General features: G+C 55.9%; 5 protein-coding genes across 5 annotated transcripts; 3 read left to right on the forward strand and 2 right to left on the reverse strand.

Annotated features, from left to right (window-relative positions):
• Positions 1-391: 391 nt before the first annotated feature.
• DICSQDRAFT_162059 (uncharacterized protein) lies at positions 392-4661 on the forward strand (the record flags this gene model as incomplete). Its single annotated transcript, XM_007366835.1, has 5 exons — positions 392-415; positions 473-868; positions 927-1042; positions 1300-1477; positions 1536-4661. 5 exons carry the CDS (start codon positions 392-394, stop codon positions 4308-4310), a joined length of 3489 nt encoding a protein of 1162 aa, XP_007366897.1. The 3' UTR covers positions 4311-4661.
• Positions 4662-5172: 511 nt separating this feature from the next.
• DICSQDRAFT_155800 (amidohydrolase 3) lies at positions 5173-8597 on the reverse strand. Its single transcript, XM_007366836.1, has 15 exons — positions 8346-8597; positions 8029-8256; positions 7846-7970; positions 7614-7779; positions 7353-7515; positions 7256-7280; positions 7035-7158; positions 6916-6941; positions 6721-6828; positions 6414-6567; positions 6304-6331; positions 6168-6201; positions 5880-6052; positions 5652-5692; positions 5173-5485 (listed from the first exon to the last, which is right to left on the reverse strand). Exons 2-15 carry the CDS (start codon positions 8057-8059, stop codon positions 5301-5303), a joined length of 1383 nt encoding a protein of 460 aa, XP_007366898.1. The 5' UTR covers positions 8060-8256; positions 8346-8597; the 3' UTR covers positions 5173-5300.
• An 825-nt stretch (positions 8598-9422) lies between these two features.
• Positions 9423-13088, forward strand: DICSQDRAFT_137571 (uncharacterized protein). The gene is made up of 7 exons (XM_007366837.1): positions 9423-9723; positions 9777-9869; positions 9922-10074; positions 10127-10285; positions 10614-10764; positions 10834-11275; positions 11334-13088. The coding sequence occupies exons 1-7, from the start codon at positions 9535-9537 to the stop codon at positions 12907-12909; spliced, it is 2763 nt and encodes a 920-aa protein (XP_007366899.1). The 5' UTR covers positions 9423-9534; the 3' UTR covers positions 12910-13088.
• Positions 13089-13106: 18 nt separating this feature from the next.
• DICSQDRAFT_63072 (GatB/YqeY domain-containing protein) lies at positions 13107-13815 on the reverse strand (the record flags this gene model as incomplete). Its single annotated transcript, XM_007366838.1, has 4 exons — positions 13107-13403; positions 13484-13582; positions 13640-13672; positions 13744-13815. 4 exons carry the CDS (start codon positions 13813-13815, stop codon positions 13107-13109), a joined length of 501 nt encoding a protein of 166 aa, XP_007366900.1.
• Positions 13816-14125: 310 nt separating this feature from the next.
• DICSQDRAFT_137572 (uncharacterized protein) lies at positions 14126-15168 on the forward strand. Its single transcript, XM_007366839.1, has 2 exons — positions 14126-14316; positions 14375-15168. The coding sequence occupies exons 1-2, from the start codon at positions 14188-14190 to the stop codon at positions 15014-15016; spliced, it is 771 nt and encodes a 256-aa protein (XP_007366901.1). The 5' UTR covers positions 14126-14187; the 3' UTR covers positions 15017-15168.
• Positions 15169-15620: the final 452 nt, after the last annotated feature.

Below are 15620 nucleotides of genomic sequence, written 5' to 3' on the forward strand. Positions count from 1 at the left end.
CGGTATTGTGCCTCTCGTCGGTCAAAACGGCGTCGCCGTCAGTAGATTTCAGAGGTTATAATGGTCCAAAAATCAGCGTGTTGACTATAAACACTGGATAAGTGAGTGGGAACGCCGGTTACAAGCAACTAAGATGCTGCTAATGAATCGCGAGAAGTCACGCGTGACTGGTCGCGTTGGGCGAGGGAGTTGAGTAGGGGACCTGCCTTATTGGGAAAGGGATGCATCCGTCGTCCAACGCAGATGCATCCTTGCAATTTCCCACATCCATGATCCCCTCTTGCAAGGGCCCAAGGGCTACCTCCAGCGCGGGCGCTTTCTCCCCCCTGTAGCCTCTTGCCTTGACAACCGCTGCATCACAACAGACTTGTCGTACATATCGCCTTCCACGATGGGTGTTTCAGGCTTATGGGAGGTACGTGACGTCCTCGACGAACCCCCCTGACTGTCCGATGGGCTCACAGCTCCGTAGATCATCAACAAATCACGCCAGACGCGCTCTGTCGCTCATCTCGCCGTTGTCGACGGATTTGAGGCAAACAAGCACGGTACTCGCACGCTACGCGTCGGGATCGACGCCTCCTTGTGGCTCCAGCACGTCTCAACTGCCAAATGGCTCTCAACCAAGAAGAACCCCAACGCGTCCAGCGCCCAGGGCGCCCGCAACGTTGGGGTCAATCCGGAGCTACGGACGCTCTTCTTCAGGCTCGCGCAATGGTCCAAGCTTCCGGTGAGCTTGCTCTTCGTGTTCGATGGGCGAGGGCGGCCGCTGGAGAAGAGAGGGAGCAAGATGGGCAAGAGCGGCAGCCACGAGCTTGCGCCGAAATTCAAGGAGCTGATTAAGTTATTTGGAATGGATTGGCGTGAAGTGCGTGCTTCTTTGATCTGTCGGTGCCTTTCCCCACTTACGGCATCGTCGCCTGTAGGCGAAGGGAGAGGCCGAAGCCGAGCTTGCCTTCCTCAACCAGGTCGGGGCTATCGACGCCGTGGTCACAGACGACATCGACTGTCTCATCTTTGGGGCGCAGACCGTCATCAAGAAGTGCGTCTCTTTTCATCTCGTCGCCTCGTCTGCTTGGGGTCCGCTCGTCTGGAATCTCTGGGTCGCCGCTCGGTGTTTGCCTTGGACGGCTGCAAGCGTCAGCAGAATCCAGGTTGTCCATCGGGTGCGGTGTGTGCCAGTACTTGCAAGCGAAGGGCGCTGCCTCAGTGAGCAATTGCGCGCTATGTATTTTCGCCCTCATCCCAGGCTGGATGTGTTGTCGTGCTCTATTTGACCAAGCTCAATGGACCTCACAGTTTCGGCCTCGATCTTTCCGGGAATAAAGGCAACCCTCCTAAGAATGCGGATGGCAACACCAGCAAAGCACACGCCCACGTCTACACCGCCGACGACATCAGACGCCATCCCGATGTCCGGCTCACTCGTGATGGCCTGATCCTCTTCGCGCTCATGTCAGGGGGCGATTATGACACGGTAAGAACGCCAGTTCGACGTCTAACGGTAGTGTTCACGGGACAAACCTTCTATCCAGGGCATCTTCAGGTGTGGCCCAGCCATGGCACACGCCATGGCTCGATCAGGGTTTGGCGAGCAACTCGTTCAGGCTTACGAGCGATACGGCGAGAGCGGTCACTTCACTATCTGGCTCGAACAGTGGCGCACTGAGCTCCAAGCCGCCATCCGCGCTAACTCGCACGGACTGATGGCGCGCGGTGCGCCCAATTTTGTGATTCCCCAGGAATGGCCAAAGGTGAAGACCCTCCAGCTCTATGTCGAACCCGTTACGAGCGCGTCCAATGGGGGTAACTGCGGTGGGCCACCTAGAGACCGGGAGCCGCTCGACCTACCCGGCTTGGCCTGGTTCTGCGAGAAGCACTTCGAAGACTGGGGCTACAAATCCGCAATTCTCAAGCGTTTTGGAAGCCTCTTGACGCAGAGTCTCGTCATGCGCGTCCTGCGGGCTGCTGCGCTCGAGGCGGACAGTCGCGAGAAGGACAGGCGGATCGCGCAGGGACTCCCCACTGGGGAGGCCAGCGTGCGTGGCCCACTTAGGCCGAGACCGTACGAAGCCGTTGGAACATCTGCGACGCTCGTCAAGATGACTCTTGCACCGAAGGCCAGGGGTGGCGGGTATGCGGCTCAGCGAAACATCGATTTGGAGGCGCTCAGGTCTGCATTCGCGAGGCCCGACACGCCCGAACCTGATGACCGCGGTCCGGACGCTGGCGTGGAGTACGTGGAGGATACCCATCCGCTCATTGTGGGAATCACGGGTCGCCGTGAGCATGTCTCTACAGACAAGCTATCCGAGCTTCGCGTCAAGGTGTGTCGGGAGCAACTCGTCGCGATCGCGGGGTCGGGCATCAAAGGACTGCATGATGAACCTGGGCCAAGGAAGAGGTGGATCGCATACACGGAGGATGAGCCGGATGAGGGTGATGAGGAAGATGAAGATGAGGGAGAAGATGGCAGGAAGAAGAAAAAACGGGGGAAGCAGACGGATCCGCGTGACGACATGTTGCTCTGGATTCCGGAGACGATCATGAGGCAGGTCCATCCCGCCTTGGTCGAGGAATGGGAGAACAACCGGAACCGCGGAGGACGGGCGCGAGGTTCGAATATGAGCGGGAACACAGCGTCGAGGAATAGAGCTGCCGCTGCACCCCGCCCTCAGCCTGGCGCTCCGCAAGCTGTAGCGCCGCAGGCGTATCGTCCTGTAGCACCTCCGGCGGCTGATCCAGTCCCAATGCTACATGTAGCTGCTGCTGCCGCCCCTTCTGTCCAACCACCTGCCCCGCAGCCTGCCCCTAAACGCGCTGGTCGAGGTAAGGGTAAAGCACGCGCGGCGTCCCACAACGATTACGACTACCTCGCCATCAATCCATATGCATCATCTGCGCCGCCTCAACACGACTTCAATCCCATGGTCGATACATCGCTCCCCTTTCGCCGCTGCGGATTCATGTTCACTTGGCCGGACCCAGATGATCCCGATCAACTCATCGTGGACACAGACGAGAGGGATGATCTGCCCACCGAAGTGAATTACAGGGAGATCGGGAATGCGAGCGTCTTCGGGGAATATGACCGGCTTTCCGCCGTGTCTCGAAGCGCTCCTCGGACGCAGGCCCGTACTCGGGTCTCGACTACCCCAAGCGCGCGGAGCGCTCCTTCGCAGGCGCAGCAGAGTGCTCCCTCGCTATTCGCCCACGAGGCTCCCATTCTGACCTCGGCAGCTGCCTCGGCTTCGGGCGTGCCGGCAAACCAGCCTGAGCCCCGGATTCGCGGGACGACACCGAAGAAGAGGAAGCAGAACGAGCGTCAAGCTGGCGAAGGTGATGTGTACGATGACCCGTGGGTCGTACCCCAGGACTATGGACGTAACAGATTCAGTCAGCATGCCCAGGAGATCAACCGTTATCTTGGGATAGGCCCCGATGGCGAGCCCGTGCCCATTCCCAAAGGGTCAAAGAAGACTCGCGGCAGAATACCTTCCGCGCTTGCTGCCTCACTTACTCCCATGTCAGCGTCTGCTAGCGCAAGGGATAGTCGCAGGAGAGCCGAGAAGGGCAAAGGAAAAGAGCGTGCCTATCGGGATCCCTCTCCTTTCTCATCCCCAATGCAAGCGAAGCGCAGGAAGACCGGCCATAAGGGCGCGGTCCAGGACACGCGGTCGTTTTTCGACGAGCCTGGTCCGAGTAACAGTGGATTCACGTCCACCTCCCGTGGGCAGGTGGATCCCCTATTCTTGGAATCCGACTCGTCACGCTCGCCTTCACCACTCAATGTGTGGCCCCGTTCTTCTCCTGCACCTCCACCATCGTCGTCGGCTTTCACGACGCCTTCCACATCTCGGTCTGACAGGGTTGGCATACCGCCTTCGGTGCCGGCATCTCCTTGTCCTGCCAAACGGCCCATCGCCGACGACATCATCAGTATTTCAAGCGACTCGGGGGACGATACGAACGCCGGGGGCCGCCGCTCGCCCGATGACTGGCTGCGGGACTTGAACTCCGCACCATTCAACGGCGCTCCATCCTTCTACAGCCAACGAAAGGCGCGCGAATCACAGCGGTCTCTCAATACCGCTCTTGACATTGACCCGGAGACCCAGAACGTAGGTGACGCGATGGACCTAGACCCTGAGCCTAGCGCCTTGTCGTCTCCTACCCGTAATTCCAAGCCGAAGCTCTCTGAGTTTGGTTATTACTCGGCGTCCGCTTCATCGCGGCGGTCATATCGTGATCCACCCATGCCTTCTTCCTCCCAGGAGAACGCCCTGAACGACGATATCTTTAGGACGTGACCGTAGTGAGAGTTTTGCGGTGATGCGATCCTACTGTTCGACGGTCTGATGTCGACGGGCTGTCAATATCAATATCTGCCCACTGTCGTTCACATGACCATGTTCTATGTATATTCCGTTTGTGGTTATCCGTATGACTTCCGAGCGCCTTCGCGTTCGGGCTCTATTTCTAACTTGGCTCTTGATGTCTAGTATTGTACTACCCACATTACAAACTCCTTATACTAATTCGTAGCAAGTATCGTATCGGGAGAACGTATAATCATCTGTTACTATACAGCCTCGTTTCGCTGGCTGCCGTATTTTCAATCCTTCACCGTACTACTGTTCAGTCTAGTCCTGGTGCCGTCCATCCAGCGTCGTATATCCTACTTCAAAACCTCTTCTGGGTTGACAGATCAAGGCTCTATATACCGCAATCCCTAGGAATGGAAGATAATTGAAGGTCATTGACGACGCATTGTGAGTCCACCGTAGCAGCTATGCCGCCCAGGCGGAACGAGAGCAAACTAGCGAACCTGACGTGCTCGGTCCGTGTTCATGCTATAAAGTCATGGTCCTTCAATTCGGGACCACCTTGCTTTGGCGTAAGAATCGAAGCTCTGACATCATTTTGGGGTCAATGTCGACATGGCGTCATTTTGTGGCAACTCAAGAAATCGTTGTATCTCCGCCGGGCCATACACCGGCCAGAAGTAAAGAGTAGTCAAGAAGCAGTGGACTTTGAATTGACGGACACAAGAACGTGTAACCGCCACAATCGTCTTGCATAAACAGCCGCGAAATCACAACATAATTCCTCTCTGTTCGCATGGTAGCCGTAATACTGTACAATAGCGACGATGTTCCAAGTAAATAGCGTGGGTATCTGACCGTTAGGCGTCATCGCCAAAAAATAGTCAAACATCGACATCAATGAGAGCGCCGGACGGATGGTGCGGTGAGACACGTCTGTAATTGAGGAAAGCGGTAAACAGCCCGCTAGCCCTCTTAGATAGTGCCGTATACAGGCTTCCCGTCGATGACGGTGGCGACGACGTGGGTACTCAAGACCTTCTGGGGAGCAACCGTCATGATGTCTTGAGAGAGCACAACGAAGTCGGCGAATTTTCCAGGAGCGATTGAGCCGAGGATATCTTCTGTGAACGACGCGTACGCGGGGTCGATCGTCATCCCTACAAAGGGCGAGCAGATGTGAGATGAGAGGGGACATAGGCGTGAGCGCGCAAGGGCCGAAATGCGAGATAGGCAAACAGCGATAGGATCAGAGTGTTCGCTGGTGCCGTAAGATAGCGGAAGCTATCGATCTCAGTTGAAACGGACGGCGGAATAGAGGCGCACCTTTGAGCGCTTCTTCGCGCGTCATTCGCTGTTCTGGGAACCTGAAACCCGTCAGGGTCAGCAGAGGGTGGGTAACAGGTCTAAGTGAGAAGACGGTGGGAGGAGAAGCGCCTAGGATCTTCCCGTGGCGATGGGTTGGAAGCAGTCAGGAGGTGGGTAGAAGCGGCGGCTTTACGCGGGCGATCACGGAGATGCAGTTACACAGCGAACGGAAAACGAGGGACATACCATCCACCAGGCCCATGCGGTGACGTACCCTCCGGCGAGACTCGTGTGATAGCTGCGTAGAAGCCAGCGAGTGGGTTCATGTCTTCGACAGGGAAATCTGAGCCCAACGTGATACGCGCGTCGTGGTCTAGGATGCTTCGGAAGGCATATAATCCTTTCACGCGCTCAGGGCCCTAAGTCGGTGATTGAGGGAAGTGGAAAGGTAGTATGAAGCAAGGAGACAGAGTGTCAGCTTAGTTCACGGTCGCCAAAAGGCGACAAACCAGTCTAAATCACAACCGAACGTACCAGACGATCTTCGGCGAACCACATGTCGCTGATTCTGTGAACAGGCAGATAAGTATAAACAAGCGCGTGCAGGGTTGGCGAGAAGAGGGTGCAATGTGCAGAGGGTGCGAAGACTATGATGAACACCGATACTCACGCATGGGTAGGTTGGACGCTGGCGATAACTGTCGGTGGCAATTGATAGGGAAGCGAATGCGAAGTAGCGGTCAGATGAGCACGATAGGGATTCGAGAGAAAGCGACAAACCCCCAAGATCACCAAAGCGGGCCATATCGTGCTTTGCCAAGATTTGTGCATGTTCCAGGCGTGGGCGGAGCGCTGTGACATTTGCCTCTGCCAGAGCGGCCTCGAAAGCGTCGAGGACAACGCCGTTTGCCCGGTCGCCAATAGCGTGGACATTCTGTTGCGTAAACACGTTCGTAAATATCCGCATGCAGATTCAGATTGAAGATTCAACGTGCAATCGATTGGGAGTCGAACAATCTTCTAGTCAGCGCCCATTCAGGGCGCTAACCAGCAGGAAAGAACAGAGAAAAAAAAGGAAGGGACCTACAACTTGCCAACCATCCTTCATGAATTTTGGGATGACTTCGTTCAACAACTCCGGAGAGATGCGCATGAAGCCACGCGTCTCTGGATTGTCGGTATATGGCTCGTAGAGCTGCTCAGCAGGACGATCGCCGACATCATTGTTGGGACGGAGAATCATCAGCGCCATCCTGGTTGTGAATTACGAATATTCACTCACAGCGGCACCGCCCGATCGAAGGGCGCCTGATATGAACACATGAGTTTCAGCATGATCATGAAGCGCCGATGGGGAAATTGTGGGGTGGTGAGTATAGCCAGAGATGTGAACTGACATACCGTCAGCGAATATTTTGACGCTCCGGACCGTGAGACGATTGTTTCCTATGAGGATGATCTTCTCAAAGGAGTCACCCCAGTATGCTGCCGTCTCGTCGAAGTACTTCATTCCGTAAACGCGAATCTATCCAGGGCGTTTAATGCATCAGGGAAGACTCATGACGTCGAGACAAGCGCATAAGGTAGGCGGTGTACTTCCAACAAAAGACAATTTGACTTACCGGCAGTTGACCGGCATGTGCTTCCCTTCATCGTCGGAAGTAGACATCCAATAGTTCAGGACGACCACATAACATCGACAGGAAACCTGTGACCCACCGGCGGAAGAATTCAAGAGACATGGGGTTGAAGCCGGCGTCATGAACAGACGTCAAGCCTAGACGATGGGCGTCCTTGACAGTGGCCGCGAAGCGCTTCTGCAGCTGTTTGTGCGTCGGCTCAGGGCGGCTGACAAGGTCTTGCGCGTTGTCCAGAAACACCCCTGATCGAATGCAAAGCATAATGGCACGACAGAGTCAGGTGGGTGCAGCGCAGGAACAGGAAGATGAGAGGGGAGAAGGCGATGTCATTTCGGCGTACCTGTGGGCTTGCCGTACGAGTCGCGAACGATCACGCCTCCTTCAATTTCCTTAGGAAGGGGTTCCATCGCTTTGAGGACTGCAGATGAGACCCAGAGAGCGTGTCCATCCTTGCTTTGGAGAACCACTGGCCGCCCTGCCACGATCGGGTCCGTTTCAAGCGCTTGCTGTCAAATAGTGGCAGTCCATCGTCAGCCCCAAGACGCCAGAGTAACAGATTACTCTGGTCGTACGTAAGTCGGCCATTCTTCTAGCAGCCACTTCGTATGGTCCCAGCCCCATCCTTCGACATACTTGCTCTTGTCATCGAGGATGTCAGGATCGGCCAGGATATAGGCCTTCACCCGCTGTACGGTCTCTGCGCGATATATGTCAAATAAGGATTGACACGACGGCGCCCGATCACTGATGCAGACCTGCGACACTTGTCGTTCCCTCGAGTGGCATCTGCTTTGTTGCGCCGTACTCCAGCACGTGCGAATGTGAGTCTGAAGGGCACAGAAACGGCAATTATGAGCATACGCAAGCAAGGGACCGCAGAGAGAGTATACCGCTCAATCCTGGCACGACAATTTGGCTGCGCCCGAGGTGCCGTACCTGGAGCCGCCCAGAAGAGGACTCGTGCCAGACGGACCGGACGTGATCTGTCGATGCACGGAGTTCTCAGTAACTATACACTTTCACAGGGCGAGAAAGCGACGATCATTGTCAAGGAGCTGGCTCGATCACGCACCGAGTGATCCGGTCGAGATAAACTTGTCCTGGTGTACGAGAATGCACTCGGGATGAGGGTTTCCCGGGTCGACGGTATAGATCTGCTGCGCGCCTTCGCGCGAACATAGCGCATAAGACTCGGCGAGTGGATCGTTCCGAGACTTCCGAGACAGAGACGTGGTGAGCTTGTCGTAGATGAAGTATGACGAGAGTGTAAGGGAGACGAGGCCGAGCAAGATCTTGCCCTTGCGTCCAGAGGAGGCGAACTCGGCGTGGGAAGCGGACTGGGAAGTTGCGGCGTTCCGCCCCGCAGGAGAGTCTGGCTTCTCGGAGGTGCTGCGTTTGCGGAGGCGTGTTTCAACGACGGGAGACATGTTGAGCGACCGTCGCAAGTATTGAGGAGGGACGTGAGCGGTTGTGGGAGGAAGCCGACGATGCGGACTGGAGGCTATAAGTAGGACGTGAGCGATGAGAATTTGCTGACATCTGTAACAGGATGTGGGGCGCCAGTAATGCGGTTGGATGAACGATGAAGCTAGGCATGTATCGTGTAGGAGATGACCCGCCCCCAAACGCATTCAGCAATGGCCCAGCGGCGCCACATCTGAGACGCTTAGTATACTGGGCGCGTTCTCCGGCGCTGGAAGCAAATGGATTCTTCTAAGCGCTACTCATCCGAAGTTTGGGACCGCAGCTCGCGAGAAACCAACAGGTACTTCGAATGGAGAAGAGTGAGGACATGGAATGATGGGATCAGAACTAGGGAGATGGCAGGTGCCTCGAGCGTGTCGCAAGGCAACGTTACAAGCGACGAAGGATGAACGTACTTGTGAAAATCCTGCAAAAATATTGAAAAAAGGATTACGATAAATTTCAGGAAAAATGACTGGGAGACCTACCGGACGAACGGCAAGGAGGGCTGGTGGAGGCAACTAACCAGGGCCGCAACTTGAATGATCGAACTGGACCTACAACGCCCACACACACGCCGGGTGTGATTGTCACGGTAGAGGGAAATGTCACGGCGCTGTCACAGCAATGCGCCACGTCGGCGGAGCGTCACTAGGACTGCGGGCGTGTGCACGGCCGAGGCTGCCTCGTCCCGGCACTCATCCTACTTGCCTCCACCTCCAGGCTCTGGTCTCTCTCGTGGTCTCTTCGCGAGGCTCTATTCGTCTACCGGACTCGACGTCTATCACGTTTGCTGAATGCCTATCCACGATGTACTCCGTCAGCGAGTGCAGCCTCTCACAGCAGCATTGACTTCGAACAGGATATTCCTCTACTGCATCTTCAGCGTATTCGCCGTAGCCGCGACTATTGCGAACGCATGTCGTGCACACAGCAACTTCTACTCCGTCTCGATCTACCTGTCCAAAAGTAGCCGCAGTGTCCTGGTGAGCCATGTCCTCGCCTCGGCCCAATTCGCTTCCATTAAGCCCACCTCAAGGTTCTCGCGAATTTTGGGATCATCTGTTCCCTTCTATTCGGTCGCGTCCTTCAAAAACTATTCTTTGGCACCCTCCAGCCTAGAGAAGTCGAGGTATGTCTCCCCCTCGCTATGCCCTCATGCGTGTTGTTCATTGCGATCCAAGCGGCTCTATGACCAAACATGGATGTTCGTCACCGAGTCTCTCCTCGCCTTCACGATCTTCAGGGACGAGTTCGACGTGCCGTTTCTCCTCATGTTTGGTTTCCTCCTATTCGTCAAGTGTTTTCATTGGCTTATGGCCGACCGCGTGGAATCTGTACGTATATCGCACATGTCCCTCCACATGGCACTAACCTCTTCCCCTTTAGATGGACCAAACGAATTATCCCGGACCTCCTACTCTCTTTCACGTCCGCATAAACGTCCTATTCTTTGTTCTATGGGCGGTCGACACGATGATGTTTGCCTTCGCCGTCGAGAGCACGTTGACACATGGAGTCGGGGGTATGGTCTTATTTGCAAGCGAGGTGAGTTTCTGTTCCCTCTCCCCCGATGTGAAAGATCGGTGTTAGTTGTTCTACGATCGTTGCGGTCTGAAGTTGTCAAGGTAACATTAGAGGGCATGGGGTCATTTCCTGCGGGTCGCAATTTGCGCCTGAAAATGCAGTAGTCCACGTTAAATCGAGGCGACGGCGTTCCTTGCTCCGTGGTCTCATGTCTTGCGTGTGATGCACCTTTTAATGTCCTTACTGAAGAGTCGTGAGTCGTGGATAGGGCGCGAAGGCACTTCGGGCCGTCTTTCTCCACTAGGCAAACATGCATTCCGGGCGACACTAACACACGTCCTCGTTATAGTATGCCATCCTCCTCGCAAGCGCCCTCAATGCCATGTTACGGTACATCCTTTCGATCCTCGATCTGCGGAGGGCTCGCGCGCGCGGCGGCGAGAATGCGCCTCCATGGGAGAACAAGAGCATGTACATCTTCTACATCGAACTTCTGACAGGTGCGTTCATGTTAGAATTGGAGTAGAGATGGCGCTGGATGCCTTGGTGTCCTTACTCCCTTACTCTAGACTTTCTCAAGCTCGCAACGTACATGACGTTCTTCATGATCATACTGACATTCTACGGCCTGCCGCTGAACATCATTCGTGACGTTTTTGTGACCGCACGCTCGTTCATCACGCGTCTACGGGCCCTCGTCCGGTACCACAACGCTACCCGCGACATGGATCGGCGCTATCCCGACGCGACCGAAGCTGAACTAGCGGAGATGTCCGATCGCACTTGCATCATCTGCCGCGAGGAAATGCAGTCTCGAACACCGGCTACTGCCCAACAGCCGGGACCTGCCGATCAGGGTGCGGCGGATGGGGAACAGCAGCAGCAGCAGCCAACCCCGTTACCACCTGTCGATGGGCCTAACATGACGCCCAAGAAGCTCCCTTGCGGTCATATCTTCCACTTCCAGTGTCTTCGCTCTTGGCTCGAGCGCCAACAGAGTTGCCCTACGTGGTTCGTATTCGACGGAGATCTCCATGTTGTGAAGGATCTGACTGATTTGCGTCTGTAGTCGTCGCACGGTTCTTGATAACAATGCTACGCCTCATGCTAATCAGGCGCCTGGTCAAGGCCAAGGCCGCGCTGCTCGCCCTCGCCCAGGTGCTGCACCCGTACCGAATGCTCCCGGGCAGCAGGGCGCAGTGAATAATCCGCTCGGTTGGGTCGGACGTTTCCTCGGACTGCCCGCGCAAGTTCCAGCGCTCGATCCCCCGTTCCTGGGTGCACAAGGTCAATTCGCACAGGGTGCCGTACCTGCACCGTTCCAGCAGCAGCTGCAGCCTAACCCTGGTATGGGCTGGGGTGCACCACCTGTCGCCGGCCAAGTGCCGCCTCCACCGCCGTTCTATGGCCCTGCTCATGGATGGCAGCATCAGGTTCCCGCGGGACAACCTCCTCATATGCAGCCGCCTCAACTGCAGCCGCCTCCGCTGTTCAGGGGTTTCTATGGTCCGGGACAGGCATGGCAGCCGTGGGGAGATCCTAGATGGTATGCGCCGCAACCTCAGCCTCAGGTGGTACCGCCGCAACAAGGGCAAGACGTTCCAGCCCAAGCGTCGAGCGTGCCCCCTCCCCCTGTGCCTACCCCTACCGTGCTAGGTGACGAACGACAACTTGCGGACCTCCCAGAGACACGGCGTGGGACATCGCAAGCGCCAACGCCTACTCCGACGACTTCTTCGAATGCAGTTGTCAATCCTGGGCCAGATTCAACAACGCAACTTACAGCTGCTCCCACAGAACCACAACCCAATGATCCGAGAGCTGCAGCCACGCTTGCGGCGCTCAAGAGGCGTCAAGCTGGATCGGCTACATCCAGCTCGTCGGTCTCAGCGCCCGACAGCTCGGCTCGGAGCACAAGTGAGTCTACTACGGACCCGGGCGCTGCACCAGCGTCAACTGCGCCGAATGGAACAACACTGTCGGCGCCAGGGCCGTCTATTCTCCATGCCCCAACATCTTCGTCGGCTGCGTCTCCATCAGCTCCGGCTACCATGAGTGCAGGAACTGGTCCAGCTGCTCAGGACACGTCCATTTCTGCTCTTCCTCCCTTGATCCCACTATACGACACGAGCATTGTGCAGCCCACACGCGTACATGGCTCTAACCCATACTTCGCGCCATACACTCACTCGTATCGTGCGCCGAACGGGCTTCCCAGCTCAACACGCGCCGCAGCTGGACAGACGCAGGATAGCTATTCGCGCCCTACTCGGGTCGGGGCAGGCTCGGGCTCTTCTTCGCGGACCCCGCTCAGCCAATTGCCGCCGACACTGACGGACGAGCAGCTCGCGCGGCTAGATAGGCTCACGCGCGAAGCGATCGACGAAAGGCTTCGCGTGCTCGAGGGAGTGTCGAGTGCGGTATACCGGTGTGTGGAGGAGTTGACCAGGGTGAGGAGTGTGTTGCCTCAAGTGAGGAGAGAGGCGCAGGAGCCTGGGAGAGGGTCTTCATCGGCGTCGAACGGTGGCGACAGAAGGGCGGAAGGCTCAACATCGAGCGAGGAGGAGCGGTCTTCGTCCGAGGCGGAAAGCGATGGGGTTGTGATCTCTGACCGAGATGCATCGAGCTCTGTCGAGGCGAGCTAGGTGCATGGGCTTCGCGTAGTGGATGTTTGTTCAGTCTGGGTATCGATATGGCTCTGTAACAGTCGCTTTCGCACGCATACATTGGAACACACATTGTATAATATTAGGCCAGGAGGGACAATTCCCGGGGGCTGATGTCTATATTATCGCAGAAGGCAGAGCTAGTTACACTATAAGTCTAGCGGAGAGACAAGGCATTACGATGAGCTGGCGAGTAAAGTTTGAGCGTGTTTCCGCACAAGGTCGGCATCCACGCTGGACTTGTCGACTTGTCCGTAGAAGGCCTTGAATACTTGCCCTAATATCTTCTGTGGTGATCCCTTCGAAGTGATCTTAGAGACTTCCGGTGTAGCCAGAACCTCCTTCAAGATGCGCTCGATCTCGGCTTCGGGAAGGAGTGGTGGAAGGAAGGCTTCGAGGATCGCGGCCTCTTGCTGCTCCTTGGCGGCGAGGTCTGAGCGCGAAGCCTTTTTGAACTCAATCGCAGCGTCCATCTTGGAGGCGGATGATGAGCGAAGGGAGGCGGATGATGAGCGAAGGACACGATGGGATAAGTGATAGGGGTCGGACTCACACGCCGTACCGTGGCTTTTCGAAGGATGCTCGCTACCGTGGAGGGAGACGCGGTTCCGGAAGCGGCCTTGTCTGCAGCGTAGACTTCGGAAAGGACGGACTGGACATACGTAGGTATTCTAATGAGAGAGAAAAGCGACGAGAGGAAGACACTGACACGAATAGTTATAGACTTGACAGTGTTTTTCGTCTGCGAGAGCATCCGGTGCATTTCGTTCAAGCTGACGCCTATACATCCTGTCAGGCAGAGTGAAGACACACCTTCATAGCGTCCTTCAGCTCTGTCATCAGCCTCGCACGAATATCTTCGATCAATTTCACAAGACCGTCCATCCTAGTGAGCTCCTCAGCCTGAAGTCAAGAAACGGTGACGCACCATTGCCTGCGTCGGTAGATGCCTTACGTAGGCCCACTTTATGGTGTAGATAACACATCCTGCAGTTTTGCTGCGCTCTCAAAAGCTGCTGAAGGCGCGTAGTTATTGAGGCACTGAGGGAATGCATGACGCAACAAGCAGGGAGAGAGGATGGTGATGAACGGACGAGCACCTGGACGACGCGTCGGTGGAAGATCACGTGCGACCGGGACACGGTGAATCAGAGTCGCGGCGCGTTGATGGGGCGACGGTCGCAACGGTCTTCCTCCACTACCACCACCTCTACGAGCCCCTGACGTGCGGCCGACGTTAATCTGAAGACATTTGGGATGCCTCCGAAGACCAAGACCGCGAAAAAGCGCGCTCGCTCTCCTGAGCCTGCCGCGACCAAGAGGGCGTCCAAACGCGGCAAAAAGGACGCGTCGGCCACCAGTAGCATCGTCGAGGATACAACTCAGGTTCTGTTGCACCTGTAAATCTTCGTCCGTTTCGCAGCTGACATGTGTGCTATTGTAGACTCAGACGCAAGACGCGTCCAACATAGACCCATCGAAGGCGGTCAAGCCGGCCGACGCACCGTCGTTTCAAGGCGCTTTCGATTTGTACGCCATGGAGCTGCCCTTTCTGAACTCGGTCTTCACACCGGCACGAGACTACGCCGCGTTGCTCGAGGTCATTCGAACGTACCAGGCAAAGCCCGACAACAGTGCCCGCATCTACTTACCCGCGGATGTCTCGACCGCGGGCCGTCTACAGAGTGGTGTCATCGAAGACCCCCTCGAGGACATGCCGTTCGAGCTTGCTCTGAGCCTTCTCACGCTGAAGAACTCCTTGAGCTTCACAGCGTGTGAGTCCAGTGGGGCCTACTTTTCCGAGCCTACAAAGGCCTCCGCCGGTATCACAGGCTCTGTCGACCTCGAAAATGACCATTGCGGTGTCTCCTCCACCTCGGGATCATTCAAGATGCGTCGTGCTTGGGTGAGCTCGACCGGGAAGGATGAGATCTTCGAGGGCTTCGCTTCGGTGAAGATTGTGTATTCTGGGATGTACCGTCGCAAGTCCTTCGAGAATGGCTGCACGGTTAGCTTCCCTTTCTGGGCAATCAGGGCATGTGTCGGAGAGGACGGGAAGGAGATTGGCCTTCAGCCACTTCAATAATAGAATGGCACGCTTGCATTACTTTACTAGTAGGGGCCTGTGATAATATTTTCGACGCATTTCGGCCGGAGTCTTTACAGTCCGTTGCAAATCAACAGTGCACGTCCCATAGACAAGTCCACAAGAATCTGAGCTCTGAGACTCAATAAGTAGTCTACCCATCGATAAAAGTGTGAAAATGCGGACCGCTGCATACAAGATGGCACATTATAATCTCTACGTCAGCAAAACTGCATTTCAATTGGCTTGCAGTGTTGAACCCGGGGGGCGAAAGCCTCTCCCATGGGTGGCAACGACAGCGGATAGCCTGCAACTCACCTAGAAGGGTTGTTGGTTGTAAGAGGCTTGTTAGAGCGATGAGAGGGATGTTCGAGTGAACTGAACTGTAGATTGGGGGTACAGAGGTCCCCTATATATACTACTGTACATCTGTGGCTGCGTAGTACTATACAGTACCTTCCCAGGATGCACAGTTGCACAGAGAAGCAGTGCGTACACAGCGAAGCTGTGTGTGTACCACATGAGTAGTACAGCCTCGGTTATTGCAGTAAACGGCTGTGCCGTTCCATATCTTGTGACGGCTATGTTAGGCAAGCTATGTAAA

Source organism: Dichomitus squalens (assembly GCF_000275845.1).
Source record: "Dichomitus squalens LYAD-421 SS1 unplaced genomic scaffold DICSQscaffold_20, whole genome shotgun sequence".
In the NCBI taxonomy this organism is placed as follows: Eukaryota; Fungi; Basidiomycota; class Agaricomycetes; order Polyporales; family Polyporaceae; genus Dichomitus; species Dichomitus squalens.